The sequence below is a fragment of the Primulina eburnea genome, chromosome 1 (assembly GCF_022965805.1).
Source record: "Primulina eburnea isolate SZY01 chromosome 1, ASM2296580v1, whole genome shotgun sequence".
Taxonomy (NCBI): Eukaryota; Viridiplantae; Streptophyta; class Magnoliopsida; order Lamiales; family Gesneriaceae; genus Primulina; species Primulina eburnea.
The window spans coordinates 1,760,271-1,775,824 of record NC_133101.1 but is presented as its reverse complement, the minus strand read 5'-3'; the positions used below and the strand labels follow the sequence as shown (position 1 = coordinate 1,775,824).

At 29.3% G+C, this 15,554-nt stretch overlaps 3 protein-coding genes across 3 annotated transcripts; all 3 read right to left on the bottom strand.

Moving 5' to 3' along the window:
- Positions 1 to 4,323: 4,323 nt before the first annotated feature.
- LOC140810142 (putative transcription factor bHLH086) lies at positions 4,324 to 6,404 on the bottom strand. Its single transcript, XM_073167975.1, has 5 exons — positions 5,681 to 6,404; positions 5,456 to 5,563; positions 5,293 to 5,358; positions 4,714 to 4,779; positions 4,324 to 4,595 (listed from the first exon to the last, which is right to left on the bottom strand). The coding sequence occupies exons 1-5, from the start codon at positions 6,317 to 6,319 to the stop codon at positions 4,473 to 4,475; spliced, it is 1,002 nt and encodes a 333-aa protein (XP_073024076.1). The 5' UTR covers positions 6,320 to 6,404; the 3' UTR covers positions 4,324 to 4,472.
- Positions 6,405 to 10,752: 4,348 nt separating this feature from the next.
- On the bottom strand, positions 10,753 to 11,188 carry LOC140842742 (polcalcin Ole e 3). The gene has a single exon (XM_073210895.1). The coding sequence runs from the start codon at positions 11,105 to 11,107 to the stop codon at positions 10,853 to 10,855; it is 255 nt and encodes an 84-aa protein (XP_073066996.1). The 5' UTR covers positions 11,108 to 11,188; the 3' UTR covers positions 10,753 to 10,852.
- A 191-nt stretch (positions 11,189 to 11,379) lies between these two features.
- On the bottom strand, positions 11,380 to 12,946 carry LOC140842675 (protein C2-DOMAIN ABA-RELATED 4-like). Its single transcript, XM_073210780.1, has 3 exons — positions 12,630 to 12,946; positions 11,925 to 12,023; positions 11,380 to 11,836 (listed from the first exon to the last, which is right to left on the bottom strand). Exons 1-3 carry the CDS (start codon positions 12,738 to 12,740, stop codon positions 11,543 to 11,545), a joined length of 504 nt encoding a protein of 167 aa, XP_073066881.1. The 5' UTR covers positions 12,741 to 12,946; the 3' UTR covers positions 11,380 to 11,542.
- Positions 12,947 to 15,554: the final 2,608 nt, after the last annotated feature.

Sequence of the window (15,554 nt, the reverse complement as noted above, 5' to 3'; positions counted from 1 at the left end):
AGTGTGACTTCAGTTGGAGCGAGTTTGCACAACCATCTTCTGTAAATCAAAATATTTTAGTGTAATCTTCCAGAAACGGAAAAAAAGACGACATAGAGAGATTTGATTCTCAAACTTCAAGAAACAAAATATTTGCTCTATCAGTTTAAGTTATTTTTACACTTTAACTTAAAGTTACTTTACTTACTAGTTTAGATAAATAATAGTTTCATCGGTTGCTAGCTCAAGCTTGAAGCACCTTTAAGGAAGTTCAAACTGATCCTAACCCTGACAAACAAGAATCAAATGTCAATAAAACATAGTATAACTTACATGATCGAACCCCAAATTTTAATATTTACAAGAACAAAATATAAAATAGACAAACTTAGATGATCATTTGATATTTTGTCAATTTCCTCTTATGGATAAAGAAACAAAATATTAAAATAATTTGTATGAAATTTTTTAATGAAAAAGGAAATACTTTAAAATTTGATATGAACAATTTTATAAAATCTAATGGGTGTACCAATATACGAGGTATAAAGACCTCACATCCGTTTCAATTTCGCATTTGATAACTTGTTATCTTTATGCAACACATCTAAGAATATCCAACATGTGAAATTCACCTCGTTTCAAATGTATATTATGAAAATTGGTAAGATGAATCGATTTGGTTCAAATCTACAATAAAAATAATAATTTAACATAAAAAATTATATTTTTATGGTAAAGACGAATTGTACATGACCGTCACTTAAATTAGCGACGGCTTTTATGTAGTCGTCGCTAATATAAGCGACGTTTTTTGTTGAAAAAGACCGTCGTTAAATTAGCGACTGTCTTTTTCAACAAAACTATCGCTAATTCGTAACGGTTATTGAGAAACCGTCGCTGATCATAAAAGACGACGCGACTTTCGGTTACGGACCACCAAACCGTCGCCTAAAGAGAGGTGACGGTTTTAGCGAAGGTTAAAACCGTCGCTAGTCTTTTTTTTTTCTTTTTTTTTTTTTTTTGGTAGTAGAAGACTCATTTCATTCACATCCACTAAGTCTATCTTTAGATTGCACTTAGGGTCAGGTAGAGTTTACCATATATATACTTGTATTATTAAAATTGTTTGTGTAGTTTTATTCTAAAAACAATAATAATAATTTTTGTAATTATATTTGCTAACATTTACTCTATGCACGTGTGCAACTAGGGATCATGCCGACTTTATATATAATTGCCCATTGAATTAAACTTTTTATTTATTATGTTTTTTAAAAAAATAATTTTTGGCGTTATACAATAATTACAAGTGAAATATTTAAACATATATAATTATATTGAAATACCTGTCGTATTATCATAATCAGGGGCCTAACTTGTATTTAGGCAAAGTCGGGCATCTACCCAACCGAAAGATTTAAAATAATATTATTTTTAACATAATGTTATCAATAGTTTATTATTTTGAACTGGAATTTTTTTTAAGTCATCCTCGACTCGTTACACGATTTTGAACCAAAATAATGAAATTTCCACACAAGTATAAAACGCATTTCCAACTTATGAACGACCCATTTTTACTCTAAAAAATACCTCATAACATTATCTATTTTTTATTTAGTGAAATTTTTTTATTTCATAAAATATATGACTACAACTCAAAATATTAATCTTACATGTTAACAATTTAAATAATCAATTTAATAAATTTAAATAAATAATATAAACTAAAAATATTGATTTCTTAAAATAATTCATTAATCATTCCACTAGAAACAATATATTTTTTGTGAAATTAATTATATAATTTTTTAAAATTTTATTAATTAATCAAAATCACAAATAAACTTAATTGTAAAAAAAGAAACAAAATAGATAGCTCATGTACAGTGCTACTTGCATGATTGGAGATGCCCCCTATTACCTGAAATTTATATGGTAATTAACTTGATTCCTATACTATTATTTAATAAAATTTGAGCTCCTTTTCGTAATTTAATTTAGTCGAAATTAGTTTTATTAAACAAAATTCACATATCTAACCATGTTAATGCATCGATCCAGCTTAACCTAATTCCTATGCTCTACGAATTCTGATAAAAATAAATAAATAAATTTGCATAAAATTTTAGTTAATATAGTTTTTAGGTGGAATTGAAGAACATGATTTGAAAAACGATTTGAAATAATTTCATATCAAACGACTCGATCCAAACATATTCTAAACACATGTCTTTTTGAATAAGTAGTTTTTGAATATCAACTATATGTATAGAAAATACGTGTGCACGATTCGTGTATATATATATATATATATATATATATATATATATATATATATATATATATATATATATATATATATATATATATATATATATATATATATATAATCAATGGGAAATTTTTAATTGGCCAAGTCAAGATACATCACATGAGAATCGACCTAGCTGCGTGAATTCTAGACTTCCGATTATATTTATACAAGTACAAAAATAATTATCATGGTCGTGTGCGCCACAACTATATATATTGAACGTGGTTGAGTACCAATAATTGATTAATCTTGTAAATAACATGAAATTAAAGTGACAGAAAAATGGACACCGAGTTTTTGCATGCATGCTAAAAGTCGACATGCATTCAATGATTTGTTCGGTGTAAAATTATAAGAATTATTGAATAGTAAACAAGTAAAATTCAATGTCTTCAAGATGTTCCGAAGACACAAAATATATCTTTGTCAATATATGCAATCAACGTATTAAACAAAATAATAAACAAATATAATTTAAGTCAACTAAATTATTTATTTATATCTAGTAAATAAATTGTCATTTAAACTATCAGGATCATGTCATAAATCATTGCGAGTAAGGATTTTACACATGGTTTTATTATGTAAGTGAATGAGTGTAGGGCCTAGCTATATAGTTCGCCATGAAAGCGTGTTCTGTATTTATATCTTTCGACTCAAATTTCAAGTTTGATTACTTCACACACACACACACACACACACACACACACACACACACACACATATATAATTTAAGTTAATGTAATGTAATTATATGTATAGGTTTCAATATGAAGACACCATTTGGCTAGTGAGATAATATGATGATATGATAAATTAAAAGATAATGACAACATAGTTATTTTTTAACTTCAACTATTGTAAAATTTGAATCGAGTACGAGACGATACAATGATATATTTGAATATCATCTTTCATACAAAATAGTGCTTAATAATAAATATTTTAATAGTTAGTTAATAAAGGAAGAATAAAAGGCAAAAGCAGAAAGAAATGTGTTTCAATTTGGATCGATTATCATTCCATGGAACCTATTTAATTATTGTTGTATTATTATTTTTTGTTGACGATGTCACCAAAATTCTCTAACCACGTGAAATTACAGAGTTACAGTATATATACACATACGAACAATCAAGTTAATTAATGCAACAAATATCGTTGACTAATTAATTTTTGGGGTTTTGGGACAAAATTAGCATCTTGTGAATGACCATGTGGTTCAATTAGGTAGAAACTAGTGTGATTAATGTTGCAAATTTCGGTATTTGAAGACCACGGCGTTTTCATAATATTTGAAGATTATTTTATTTTATATACATACACATACGTACATATAAAATAGGGCGTAGTAATATTTTATGTTTTGAAAATATATATATTAAAAGTGAGATTTAAAAAGCCAAAAAGAAGAAGAAGAAGAAGAAGAAGAAGCCACTCACCAAAGTAATTATTATTGGCTAAACAATATTCTTAAATATAAAATTCATGAAAAAAAATCTGAAAACCATCCTGTAAGTTGGATGCATAGGTTTTTTGTCTTCTAATTAATAAAATTTGTCTTAATATAATAAATTATTTTTTTCACATTTAGTCCGATTTTCACGAAATAAACATATAACAACGAATATTGCTGATATATTTTGCTAAATTGACGAACTCTGACGATAATTGGACTAAATTTTGATCAATGATGTTGAGTGCAATAATTATCTCTGTTTAGTAGAGCGATCGAACCGTGGTATTTAAACTACTGTGCGATTTAAAAGATTTGAGTTGGACCATTACCACTAGCTATAGTTTTTAGTAAAGCGGCAAGCACTCAGTCCTACAAATGAGATGGCGAAAAGTTTCTATAGGAAATTTTTTGCGAATAATGGATCCTCTCGTAGTTATCAAATCCATTCTTGAATACATACAATTAATTTTTTCAATTTCCAAATATTTGGTGCTACATCATCTCATATATGTAATATAAGATATTCATCGTATACAGCATAACTTTTTTTAAAAAAAAAAAAGCTTATTAAGGACATAAAATATCACGTGACAAGTAGTGTTTATCTCGTGAGTTTTAAACGATGATGCAACAGCCATACATTTCCGAAAACAAACTACCAAGAAAGATTAGCAGTTATTCTGATGATCTTTTAGATTATAACGACGCCTTTGGTCATTTCGAGCTCGAACTTCTGTCTCTTTGAGATGCAAGGATGGCATCAATGGCTTCTCTAACTTGAGAAAGCTCCGGAGCTTTCCCGTCTTGTGTTGGCCAAAATTCATCAGTTGCCAAAACCTGTCACATTAATTTTCAATTTTCCAGTCAAAACAAAATTAAGATTGGGAAAAAAAGAGATTATTTCATCTAATGGTTAATATAGTTTGATGTAAATTATGATAAGATGCATATATACCTTCACTTGCAACTGGAGAAATTTCACGTAGCTTATTGCTTTTTCTAACATGGTGACCAAATCAACCTGCACATGCAAAATTAAAATTCTAAAAAAAATAATGTAATGGTAAAAGAATACAATATATATATATATATATATATATATATATATATATATATATATATATATATATATATAGACACACACACACACATTACATATTAACCATTATTAATAGAAATTTATTGTTTGATGATCTCAAAATAGAATTAATTTTATAAATATGCACTAAAAATACATAAATCTTCGATATGAAAATATTTTTTATATGAATGTAGATTGTAAAGTACTTTAATTTTTTTATTATACTAATCATAAATTTAGGTTGACTAATCCGAATTTGTAACTCATGCGTTTAATGAAAGATGAAGAAAATGTAAAATTAAGGGTGGTGAAATTTTATATAAGCCAAAGTTTATGTTAAAATAAAAAATTAAATGCAAATTTTGAAAAATAAAATAAGAATGGTTTCATCTTTGAAGGTCCTCCCTAGAAAACAACAATATGTAAAAAAAAAAATTAAAGTATCCTCCTTACCTTTGAACCATTTGGGACTAAATCCTGTAGTGTCTTAAGCCGTTCACTAATCCGCTCTCTTCGATTCTATACGCAATTATTCAATGATTTAGCCTAATTACGCAATTTTGCATATTTATCAACTTACTAAATAATTTTCATGATATATGAAGGAATAAATTACCTTTGCAGCAATACTCTGTGGATCCTTTGCTGTGGATACAGATTTTGGTGATTTGGGTTTGTTTGAAGCAACACCACATTGCTTCTTTGGGGCTTGCTCACTCTCTCCCTGTTGTAAGAATCAACAATTATCGGAAAAATCGAGAATAATACTGAGAAAGATTTTAGTTGACAGAATATTGATAATAATAAATGCTTTTCTTGAATGGAACAGTTTGAATTTTACCATGGATGGACGTTTATTTTTGCTAGCCACTTGTGCTCCTAGTTCTGTGTTCTCCTCTTGGTCATTCAGCCATGAGAAGTGGGTAGCGGCGTGGTGGCTACTGGAAGTTTCCGGCAAGCCATGGCTGGTGGTGTTGGTGGTGCACTTGGGGATATTAAGGTAGCTATTAGTTTGCAAATCATCATCCCATATTGAGTATTCATCGTCCTTGTTCACCATCTTCGAGTATAATCTTCTTCTAACCTCATTTTTCGGTTGCTCGAAGCTTAGAAACGATCCATTAGCATGAATAAAATTAGCATACCCCGGCTTAAAGTTCATCACAGAAGGATCCTCCTCCGGTAGATTATAAGTTGAAGGAAACCCTAATATTCCATTAGAATTTGTACTACTTGGACTAGACACCGCCGAAGATTTGCCTAATGGGAAATTCTTGGCGATCCCGGATGCCTTTTCAGGGCTTATGGGCTCAAGATAAATCCTCTTTTGATTCTCATCGTAGCCGTAGATCTTCCTAGAGGAATTCTGTGAAGCATGAACAAGTGGTTGGACTTCAAGGTTGTGTTCATAAAATGCACTAGCTTGAATTATAGCTGCAGTTGAATCTTTAGGCAAACGATTCTTGTTGGCTAGTTCCATGGATTTTTGAATGGAGAGATCGAATAGGAGTTAATTAATTAGTAGAGTAGATCGAAGCTAGAAAGGATTCAAAATTATAGGAAGAATTTATATTAGGATCCAAGAAAGTAGGTGCTAAAACTTTTGTGGCTTCTACCCTATATATTAATACTTGAACAAGAATTTCTTTTTTTGCATTCTTTAATTAGTTGATTATTTTCTTTGGTTGGAAACAGTTTCCGTCACTCGTTGCTTTTAATACTTAGGCAAGTAAAAAATATCGTTTATATTCTGCCACAACATGGGCTGGCCTCCTCCTAATGAATGACGGGAGCACATAGACATCTCGATATTTAAATTTATCTTTAAAAAAGATTTATATTTCATGAAAATTATCAAAATACTTGTTTTATCTTTTAAATAGTAAAAATTTCGGTGTTATTCCTTTGGTATTGAAGTGCTGACGTGACGGTATTCAGTGTCATTCATATTATCAATATTAGGAATAACATCGAAACCCCATAGATTAAAAACAAAAAAAATGACAACTTACACTACAAAAACTAAATTTCGATTATCTGGATAACCAGAAACAAAAATAGGCAAATTTATTGGACAATTAATAACATAAATACTCAAAAAAAAAAGGAAAGAAAATATCATTTAGTGAATCTTAATGCATGCTGTAAATAAAGAATTTTATGCAATGTGTAAAAGAAATTGATGGGACTTAACAAATTATTAAAGAAGGGGATATTTAAAATATTGTATGATTGTATGGGGATTGTTAGCTGGCAGAGGTTATAGTAAATGGGGGACTCGAGTAAGATTAAAAGGGGAAATCAGCAAAACCTTCGGCGATTCTTTCGCGTAGCCCACGTCTATCAGATTCTTCACAAGTGTCAATTTCAACTTAACTGGAACCCTAATTGTTTATATATATATATATATATATATATATATATAAACTGGGATCCTTCCACCTTTCTATCCGTTAGCACGTGAAGAATCGAAGTCTTTTATACCATTTCTTGCATTCCATTTAGATTAGTACTCTTCAAGGACTCCACGTACTAAACGTAATTATTTAAAGTAGACATACAATTCTTTACTTTCAACTTAGACTTCATATCTAAGTTTATAATTATATTCCACTTTAATGAGATGAAATTTCTAACCAAAGTGGCATTTCACTGATCAATATATGGACCAAGGCAAAAACTTGTGTGAGACGGTCTCACGGGTTGTATTTGTGAGACGAATCTCTTATTTGAGCTATCCATGAAAACGTATTGTTTTTTATACTAAGAGTATTACTTTTATTGTGAATATAGGTAGGGTTGACCCGTTTCACAGATTAAAATCCGTGAGACGGTCTCACATGAGACCCACTCATGGACCAATTAACGACGTGTTAAGTTATATTGTGATTATCAATATCTGGTGTCATGTCATACAAGATCTATACAAATCAAAAATCGATGATATATATATATATATATATATATATATATATATATATAAGCTATCTTATTGAGAGATAATCGGTATTACAATAATCACCACTATACACAACTGCATGATAGTATAGAGATGATCGTACAATAATCATGACTCATGACCACGTGAAAATATTAAGTTATATTACTTTTTCTATATAAAAAAAATTAAAACTAAATAATTTTAATATTATACGTGTAAATTTATACGTGCTATAATTTAAGATTTGTATTAAATTTTATATATCCAACCTCGATTAAAATACAGAATTTATAGAAACAAAGAAAATTAAAATTATGTATTTTATAATCATCCATTGACGCGGTTTTGTATCAAGTTACGAGGGTGTAGAATGTTGAAATTTGCAAAATTTTGGTTTAATTGATTAATATTTATTATTAATAATATCTTAATCATTTTCCAATAAACGACACAAACAAATATTCTTCGAATGTCTATATTTCAGTTAATTACAACATACACCCTAATCTATTATGTCATACCACATTAACTGATCTAATATTATCTTCTTCTTTTTTTCTTTAATTTTTTTTATGTCAATACATGCATATTTATAAATGAAGTTAGGAATTATTCTTGACCAGTTAAATCAAATAAATTCGCTGTGTGTGTATTGTCTGTGTTTTTTTAGAAAAAAAAATTATATTTTTTGTCATGTAACTTTAACGTTTTTATTTTATTTTTATTAATTTTATTGATCAATTCACATTTTAGTTCACTAATGTACACTGTTTTTTTTTTCAATTTAGTCATTTTTCACCTGAGTGCTAATTTGGCATCAGATATATCGGTAAAGTTCATCGTCAAATCAGCGTTACAATGAAAAAAACAAACTAGTTAATTAAGACCGTAAATTGATCGACAACAAAAGCAAAAATGATAAACATGCTAGTTACATAACCGAAAATGTTATTATTATTTTTTTTAAAAAATTATTTGTGCTTTATACACCACTCATAATATATACTCGACGTTACGAGGATTAATTAATTAACATTTCCTGAAACAAAATTTCAACTAGTTGAGGTGCTCATTAATGAGGTACAACTATAGTTAGTTGTTATTATGAATTCGATGAAGAAATAATCTTAAGCCACATGTTTGACAAGCAATTAAATAGGCCTTTGCACTTGGAAAATCAAAGCTGGCTTTGGAATTAGAGCATTTCCCATGTCTCCTGGAGACTGTATTTTACATTATTAATTTCCATTGTATCGCAGAAATATTAATGACAAAGATGCAATTTAAATTTATGATACAAAACCCATAAAATTTTATTTGACATTTTTTTACCAAGGTTAATTAAATTAGTTACATATTTTCACGATTTTCCTATACAACAATTAAATTAAAAGTGACTATATCAAATCGTAAGTTATCTTCCACCGGATGAAATTCGCCTCTAGCATATGGGTCTCTCGTAATTTATAAGGAACAAACGCATCCCATATTTCGGGATCCAGATTAAGATTCGTGCTCGGTCACACTACGATGTAAGTGAAGCTTGAATAAGTTTTGTTCATTAATGATTAACAGCTAAATAATGGAATATATACAGCTTTCAAAGTGGTCCTTAATCCAAGATTAGTTCATAATTAAGTGGGTTAACTGGATTATTATTATTATATTATTATCAAAAAGTGGCGACTTATCTCTGACCATTAATTTGAATATTCATGAGTGTCATTATAAGCACATGCGGGGCTTGTATTTTGTCAAAGGGTTGTAATTATTTGATCTGTAATTCAATGAATATTATTTGTTAATGAAGAATAATGGATCAATTTGGCTGTAATTTTTGTGTGGGTTGACCTAGAGGGTGGGTTAAAATTGAAAATTAATGAGATAATTAAATAAGCATGGGTCATGCTTCTGTTTTCCAATTTTATTTTATTATATATATATATATATATATATATATATATATATATATATATATATATATATATATATATATATATACAGTCCATCGTAACGTGGAAAGTATTCGGTAGTGTTTGATGGAATCGATCGAATTAATTCAAGAATCTGGTTCGATTAAATGACAACTCCCCGAGTATTAGTCATGTATATTTCAGTTGTTGATAATTTTAATCATTTTTCATATTGAATATCACATCATATAAATGACCAAAATTGGTCTAAAATCGACTATATAATGGACCAAAATCAGAAAAAAAAAAAAAATTGTAATTTTGCATAATTACAATGGCACAAGCAGCTTCAATAAAATTTCTAAATGGATTTAACTTATATTATACTATGTTGAAAGATATAATTTTCGTGTGATATAATATAATGTGGGTGTCTCGAATAATTTGTGTATGCGTATATTTTAATGCATCTTATGGTGCATGAGAAAATATATATATATATATATTTCCTCATTGAGTTAATTAATACATACAATTTATGAGATTGTTGAAATTTTCAATTGTTTAATAACTCCTTAAGTATTTTAAACCTTGAAGACGCATACCTTTGAAACACATACGGAGAAGAGTATATGTACTCAAGACTTGAAAATACGAGTATATTAATTGCTCAATATTTGAAAACACATAGAGTTAAGAATAGATCTCTTGTCAGGCGGTTTTACGAATCATTATCTGTGAGATGGGTCAATCTTACCGATATTAACAATAAAAATAATACTCTTATAAGCATAAAAAGTAATATTTTTTCATGGATAACCTAAATAAGATATCTGTCTCACAAAATACGACCCGTGAGACCGTCTCACACAAGTTTTTGCCTAGAGTTAAATAGATATTTTTTCATGAAAGGTTTCTGGCAAGCCCGAGATTTCATAAAATTGCAATTAACCCTTCTCCATTACAACATATGGTACTAAACATTTCTTAATGATGCAAATAAAATACATGACACCTGAAAACACAACGCCCCTTCCATTTAGGTGCCTCAAACATACAACAAAACATTAATAGACCATGCATGATTATAACTCTCAATCCCACGAACAATTAATTAAAAAATACAAAAAAAAAAATCATCCAAACTTCAAATATAAGATTAGAAAATCTTGGCAACGTCCTTTACTAGGCCCCTATTAGCTCTAGCAAATTCAGTAAACTCCTCGAACGAAATAAACCCATCTCCGTCGGTGTCGATTTCGTCCATCATACGCTTAACTTCCTCGGCTGTAGCCGAGCCTAATGTCTTGAGGGCCTCTCCCAACTCCGCAGCCGAGATTTTTCCATCACCATTCTCATCGAAACGCTTGAAAATACGCTCCCGGTCGGCTACGTCCTGTGGATCATCACCCATTTTTGGTGATTTTTACCAGAGAATTTAATTTGTAATTTGGAGAATTTTTTTTTCCTTGTAAGGAGATTGAGAGTGTTGAGAGGTTGTCTACCCTCGGTTAGCTTTTAATGTATAAGTTCCAAGGAGGAGCATATGGTAATCCTTGTGGCTCGGGATGAGTAAATCCATGTTTGGCTATCCATGTTTGCCGTTTTAGCATGCAAAAATGTAAGTATTAAACCTTAAAAATCGGAAATTTGAAATTTTATACATAATTAGAGGCCTAAAATAAGTCGAGTCGAGTCCATTTGAATACACAAACAAGATTCTCACACAGCTTATTACCAATCTCAAGCTGCATATATACAAACCATTTAGCAAGAACTAAAAGCTTCCCATACAACACCAACTTGATCCCAGACCACGCAAATCTCAACTCTCCAGATCACGACGTAACTACACGGTGTTTCTAGAACTAGAACCGTCGATCCAGTGTAGCTTGAGCTCGACTTCGCCGCACTCGACGTTTCTAAGTCTCAGAAACATGTGTTGAACTACTTGTCCATTTTCCCACGAAATACAGCTCTCTTCAGCTAGGCAGTTCTCTCTGTTGGGCTTCATGGTCGTGATTACGGTTCCATCTATAACATTATCTAGATGCATTGCAGTCAATTCAAGAAACGGCCTGATGTCGAATTCTGCGTCCCCTATTTCGCCGTCCCGGGTGACCTTATGTCTATCATAAACTCGCTGCAACAAAATGAAATATAATTGCACAATTCAAGGATTGGATTCCAGGGAAAAAGATTCAAAAATTAATATAAGAAAACAAATTTACCAATATGATTGGGATATTTGGAATATCAGCAATCGACAGTGTCAGTTCTTCGTTCCATTCTGGATTGGCATTCCTTTTAACTGCACGAGTCTTGACTTTCTGATCCAATATTAGTTAGATTTTATTGAGTTAATTAGAATTCAATCTATTTATTTGATGTATATATATATTTTATATATTCGACTCGCGAACTATCGAACAATATAATTTGAGCTCGATTTTTACTCGAAAAAGAATCAAACATTCGAGTTTGGCTCGAGTTCGATAAATTCAAATATGAATCAAATATTTTCTCAACCAACTCGAAAACTTCGCGATCCAAGTCAGTTCGATTAGACTTCGACTACGTTATTCCCTTCAAAGTACATGAAATAAGTTGGCCTCCTTAGAAATCCCAAATATGATCATAAAAAAAAAAACAACTTTGATTCTGGCCGGATCATCGAAATGACCCCTAAATATAAATATATTAATATTAAATCAACCAAAAAATCCCGTTACACTAGCATCATTTAGTTTGCCACTTCACAAAATTTTCAAAATTTACAAACAAAAACTGAAAAAATAATAATAATAATTTTAAAAAAGTAGTCATGCTCTGTTTCCAGAAAGTGTTTTAAGAGATTCAATCAAGAAACTTGAAACAAAATGACAAAAGCCAAATTTCTTCACACAAAAACTCCATAAATTCGAAAGATCACAAACCTGCTTGCCCAATATAATGATCACGTAAGGATCGCTGCTTCTGACATCTCTTTTAGCTAGATTTGTGCCTCTTATCACTCTGATTCTAAGCAAACCCAATATGTTTTCCATTAATTAAAAAAATTAAAATATATATTTATTTTTTTACTCGATTACTTTGAATATAAAAAAAAAAAAAACAAGAGACTGCAAATCAAATAAAATAAAGAAGCTTAACAATTATAATAATGAAGAAAACCCAATCACTCCAAGAGAAAAGGAGAGGGGCGTATTTTAAGAATTACTGGTAAAGACACTTGCATACATATATATGGTGGAGAGGTGGGGTTCTATGAAGGAGTGGATATGAATGTTGATCATGTCACAAATAATTTTAATAAATATTAGAGAAATTGATGTTTGTATTTTTTTTCAAAAATTATAGTGGATGATAACAATAATTTAAACTTTGATCGCACTTTTTATATAAAAATAATTATCGTACCTCAATAAATATTTTTTAAAATTTAATCCAGTTCCTTTTTAGCGAAGAAAAACAATTGAAAATTCGTGTTTCCAATTACGCGCTGATTATTCTAGAAACACTGCTAAGACTTCTGCTCGGGAAAAGGACTTTTGTTTCGAATCAGGTTGGTTCCATACACCCAAACATTTTGTGTACCAAATTCAAAGTAAACGAAAAAAAAAATAACAAAAAACAAAAAAAAAAAAAGACGAAGGAGGAGGCTCCCATTTTATTACGTATTGAATTGAAAATTTATTTAATTTTTTTTAGGACACATTTTATTACGTAAATTTTGAATTGAAAATTTATTTATTTTTTAAAAAATATTACTTTATTTTCTATAATTATCGATTTTAGTTCTTTAAATTAACTGCACATATATTTTTAAATTTCTCATATTTTTATATTCAAATAAATAATATTTATGGTTTAAAAAACTAATAATTTTTACATTTAAATTTCATTTTTAATTAATGAACATTTTAAGAAAAACGCATAGTTGACTTGAAAATTGATTTAAAAATTTAAACAAAAATTTTGGTAAGGGTAAAATAATGTAGGCAAAAATTTGTGTGAGACGGTCTCACGAGTCGTATCTGTGAGACGGATCTCTTATTTGGGTCATAAATGAAAAAATATTACTTTTTATGCTAAGAGTATTACTTTTTATTGTGAATATGGGTAGGGTTGATTCATCTCACATATTAAGATCCGTGAGACGGTCTCACATGAGATCAACTCAAATATGTATTTTAGTTTAAATTTTATCAAAAATTGACCCTAATTTAACACATAATATCAACCGAGCCATTAATAAAAGTTCAGGTATCAATTCGCTATTTAACCAAAAGTTCATGCACGGAAAATGTTTTTTACTCTAAATTTATGCAGTAAAATTTCACAATTTGATTATTTAAATTACAAATGAAACTCGTGGATGAAAAATATATTCGAAATAAGTGTCTAATGTTGTCCGAGGACTCACGATTTTAAATCTTTTATTTAATTTTTAATATACTTCTTTATTTTGCCATTTTAATGTCAAATCGCCAAATAATGCAATTTATATGACTTCTGTTAACTTATGGCTTGTCAACTTCCCCATTTTTCTCCTTTGAAAACTTTGGATTTGTTCATTTATTATGGTTTGATACAAATTAATCTTTGGGTATAAAATTCAATCAGCTAAAACTAGCTTCCTACATGACCAAATTTTTCGTTCATTGACTTTAAAAAGAAAATGACAATTTTAATTTTATATTTTTATTTTTTGGTTTAATATGTTGTCAGATTTAAATCTTAATTTTGTATTTTTCATTTCCTATAATTTTAATCTTTTTTTCCCATTAAAGTATTGATGTGACATCACATACTTCAATTTTACATATACGATAAGTTGAAAGAAGAATTAAAACTATAAAACGAAACAAATATAGCATACTGAGATTGAAATCTGATCATGTGAAAAACAAGAATCGCAAAAAAAAAAGGCAAAAATTTATGTGAGGCGGTCTCACGGGTCGTATTTTGTGAGACAGGTCTCTTGTTTGGGTCATCCATGAAAAATTATTACTTTTCATACTAAAATATTATTTTTTATTGTGAATATCAGTAGGGTTGACCCGTCTTACAAATAAAGATTCGTGAGATCGTGTAACAAAAGACCTATACTCATAGAGGTCTTCCTTCTCCTTTACATGTTAGAGATGAGCTTCTAAGCCATTCAATTTAAGCTCAAAAATATTTTAACATTAAAATTAATTCAACTTAAGTGAAATATAATATTTTAACATTAAAAATAATATTTTTTTATGAATAAAATTGAGTACGAGCTAATTAATCTGTAAAACTCACGGATTGATAAAATAAATTTTTAGAGCAATTATTTAAAAAATAATTTTATTTTTCAATGATGACTCATCGATAAAATTAAAAATACAAACAATAAAGTCACTTAAAATAAAATAAATTTGGAATTTTTTTATCCATTAATGAATATGAAGGGCCATTGAGAAATTAATTAAATATTCATTAATTGTCATTTAAGTGTCAAAATGTATACGTGCACACACAAGTTGTAACGAGTTTACATTCTTGTTTTGGGGTTGGGCCTAAAAGAAAAACTGGCCCAGGGTTGAGCATCACAAAGAAACCTGTATTGGTCCAATATGATTTCATAATCTACTTTTGAACGGGCCTTTCTTAGGCACAATGTCCTACGAGAAGCCTCTTCTTGAATTTGTCTGACAGGTTATCAAGGCCCACTATTGAGTAATTGCTAAATTTAATTTCTTTCGATATATATTTTGTGGGAGAAATATAGTGCACCATTTACTAAATATAATTTATAATGTAAATTTAATTATGTATGTTGGGAGAGCAATTGAAATACGGTGTTTGAGCTTTTGTGTAATTTAAAA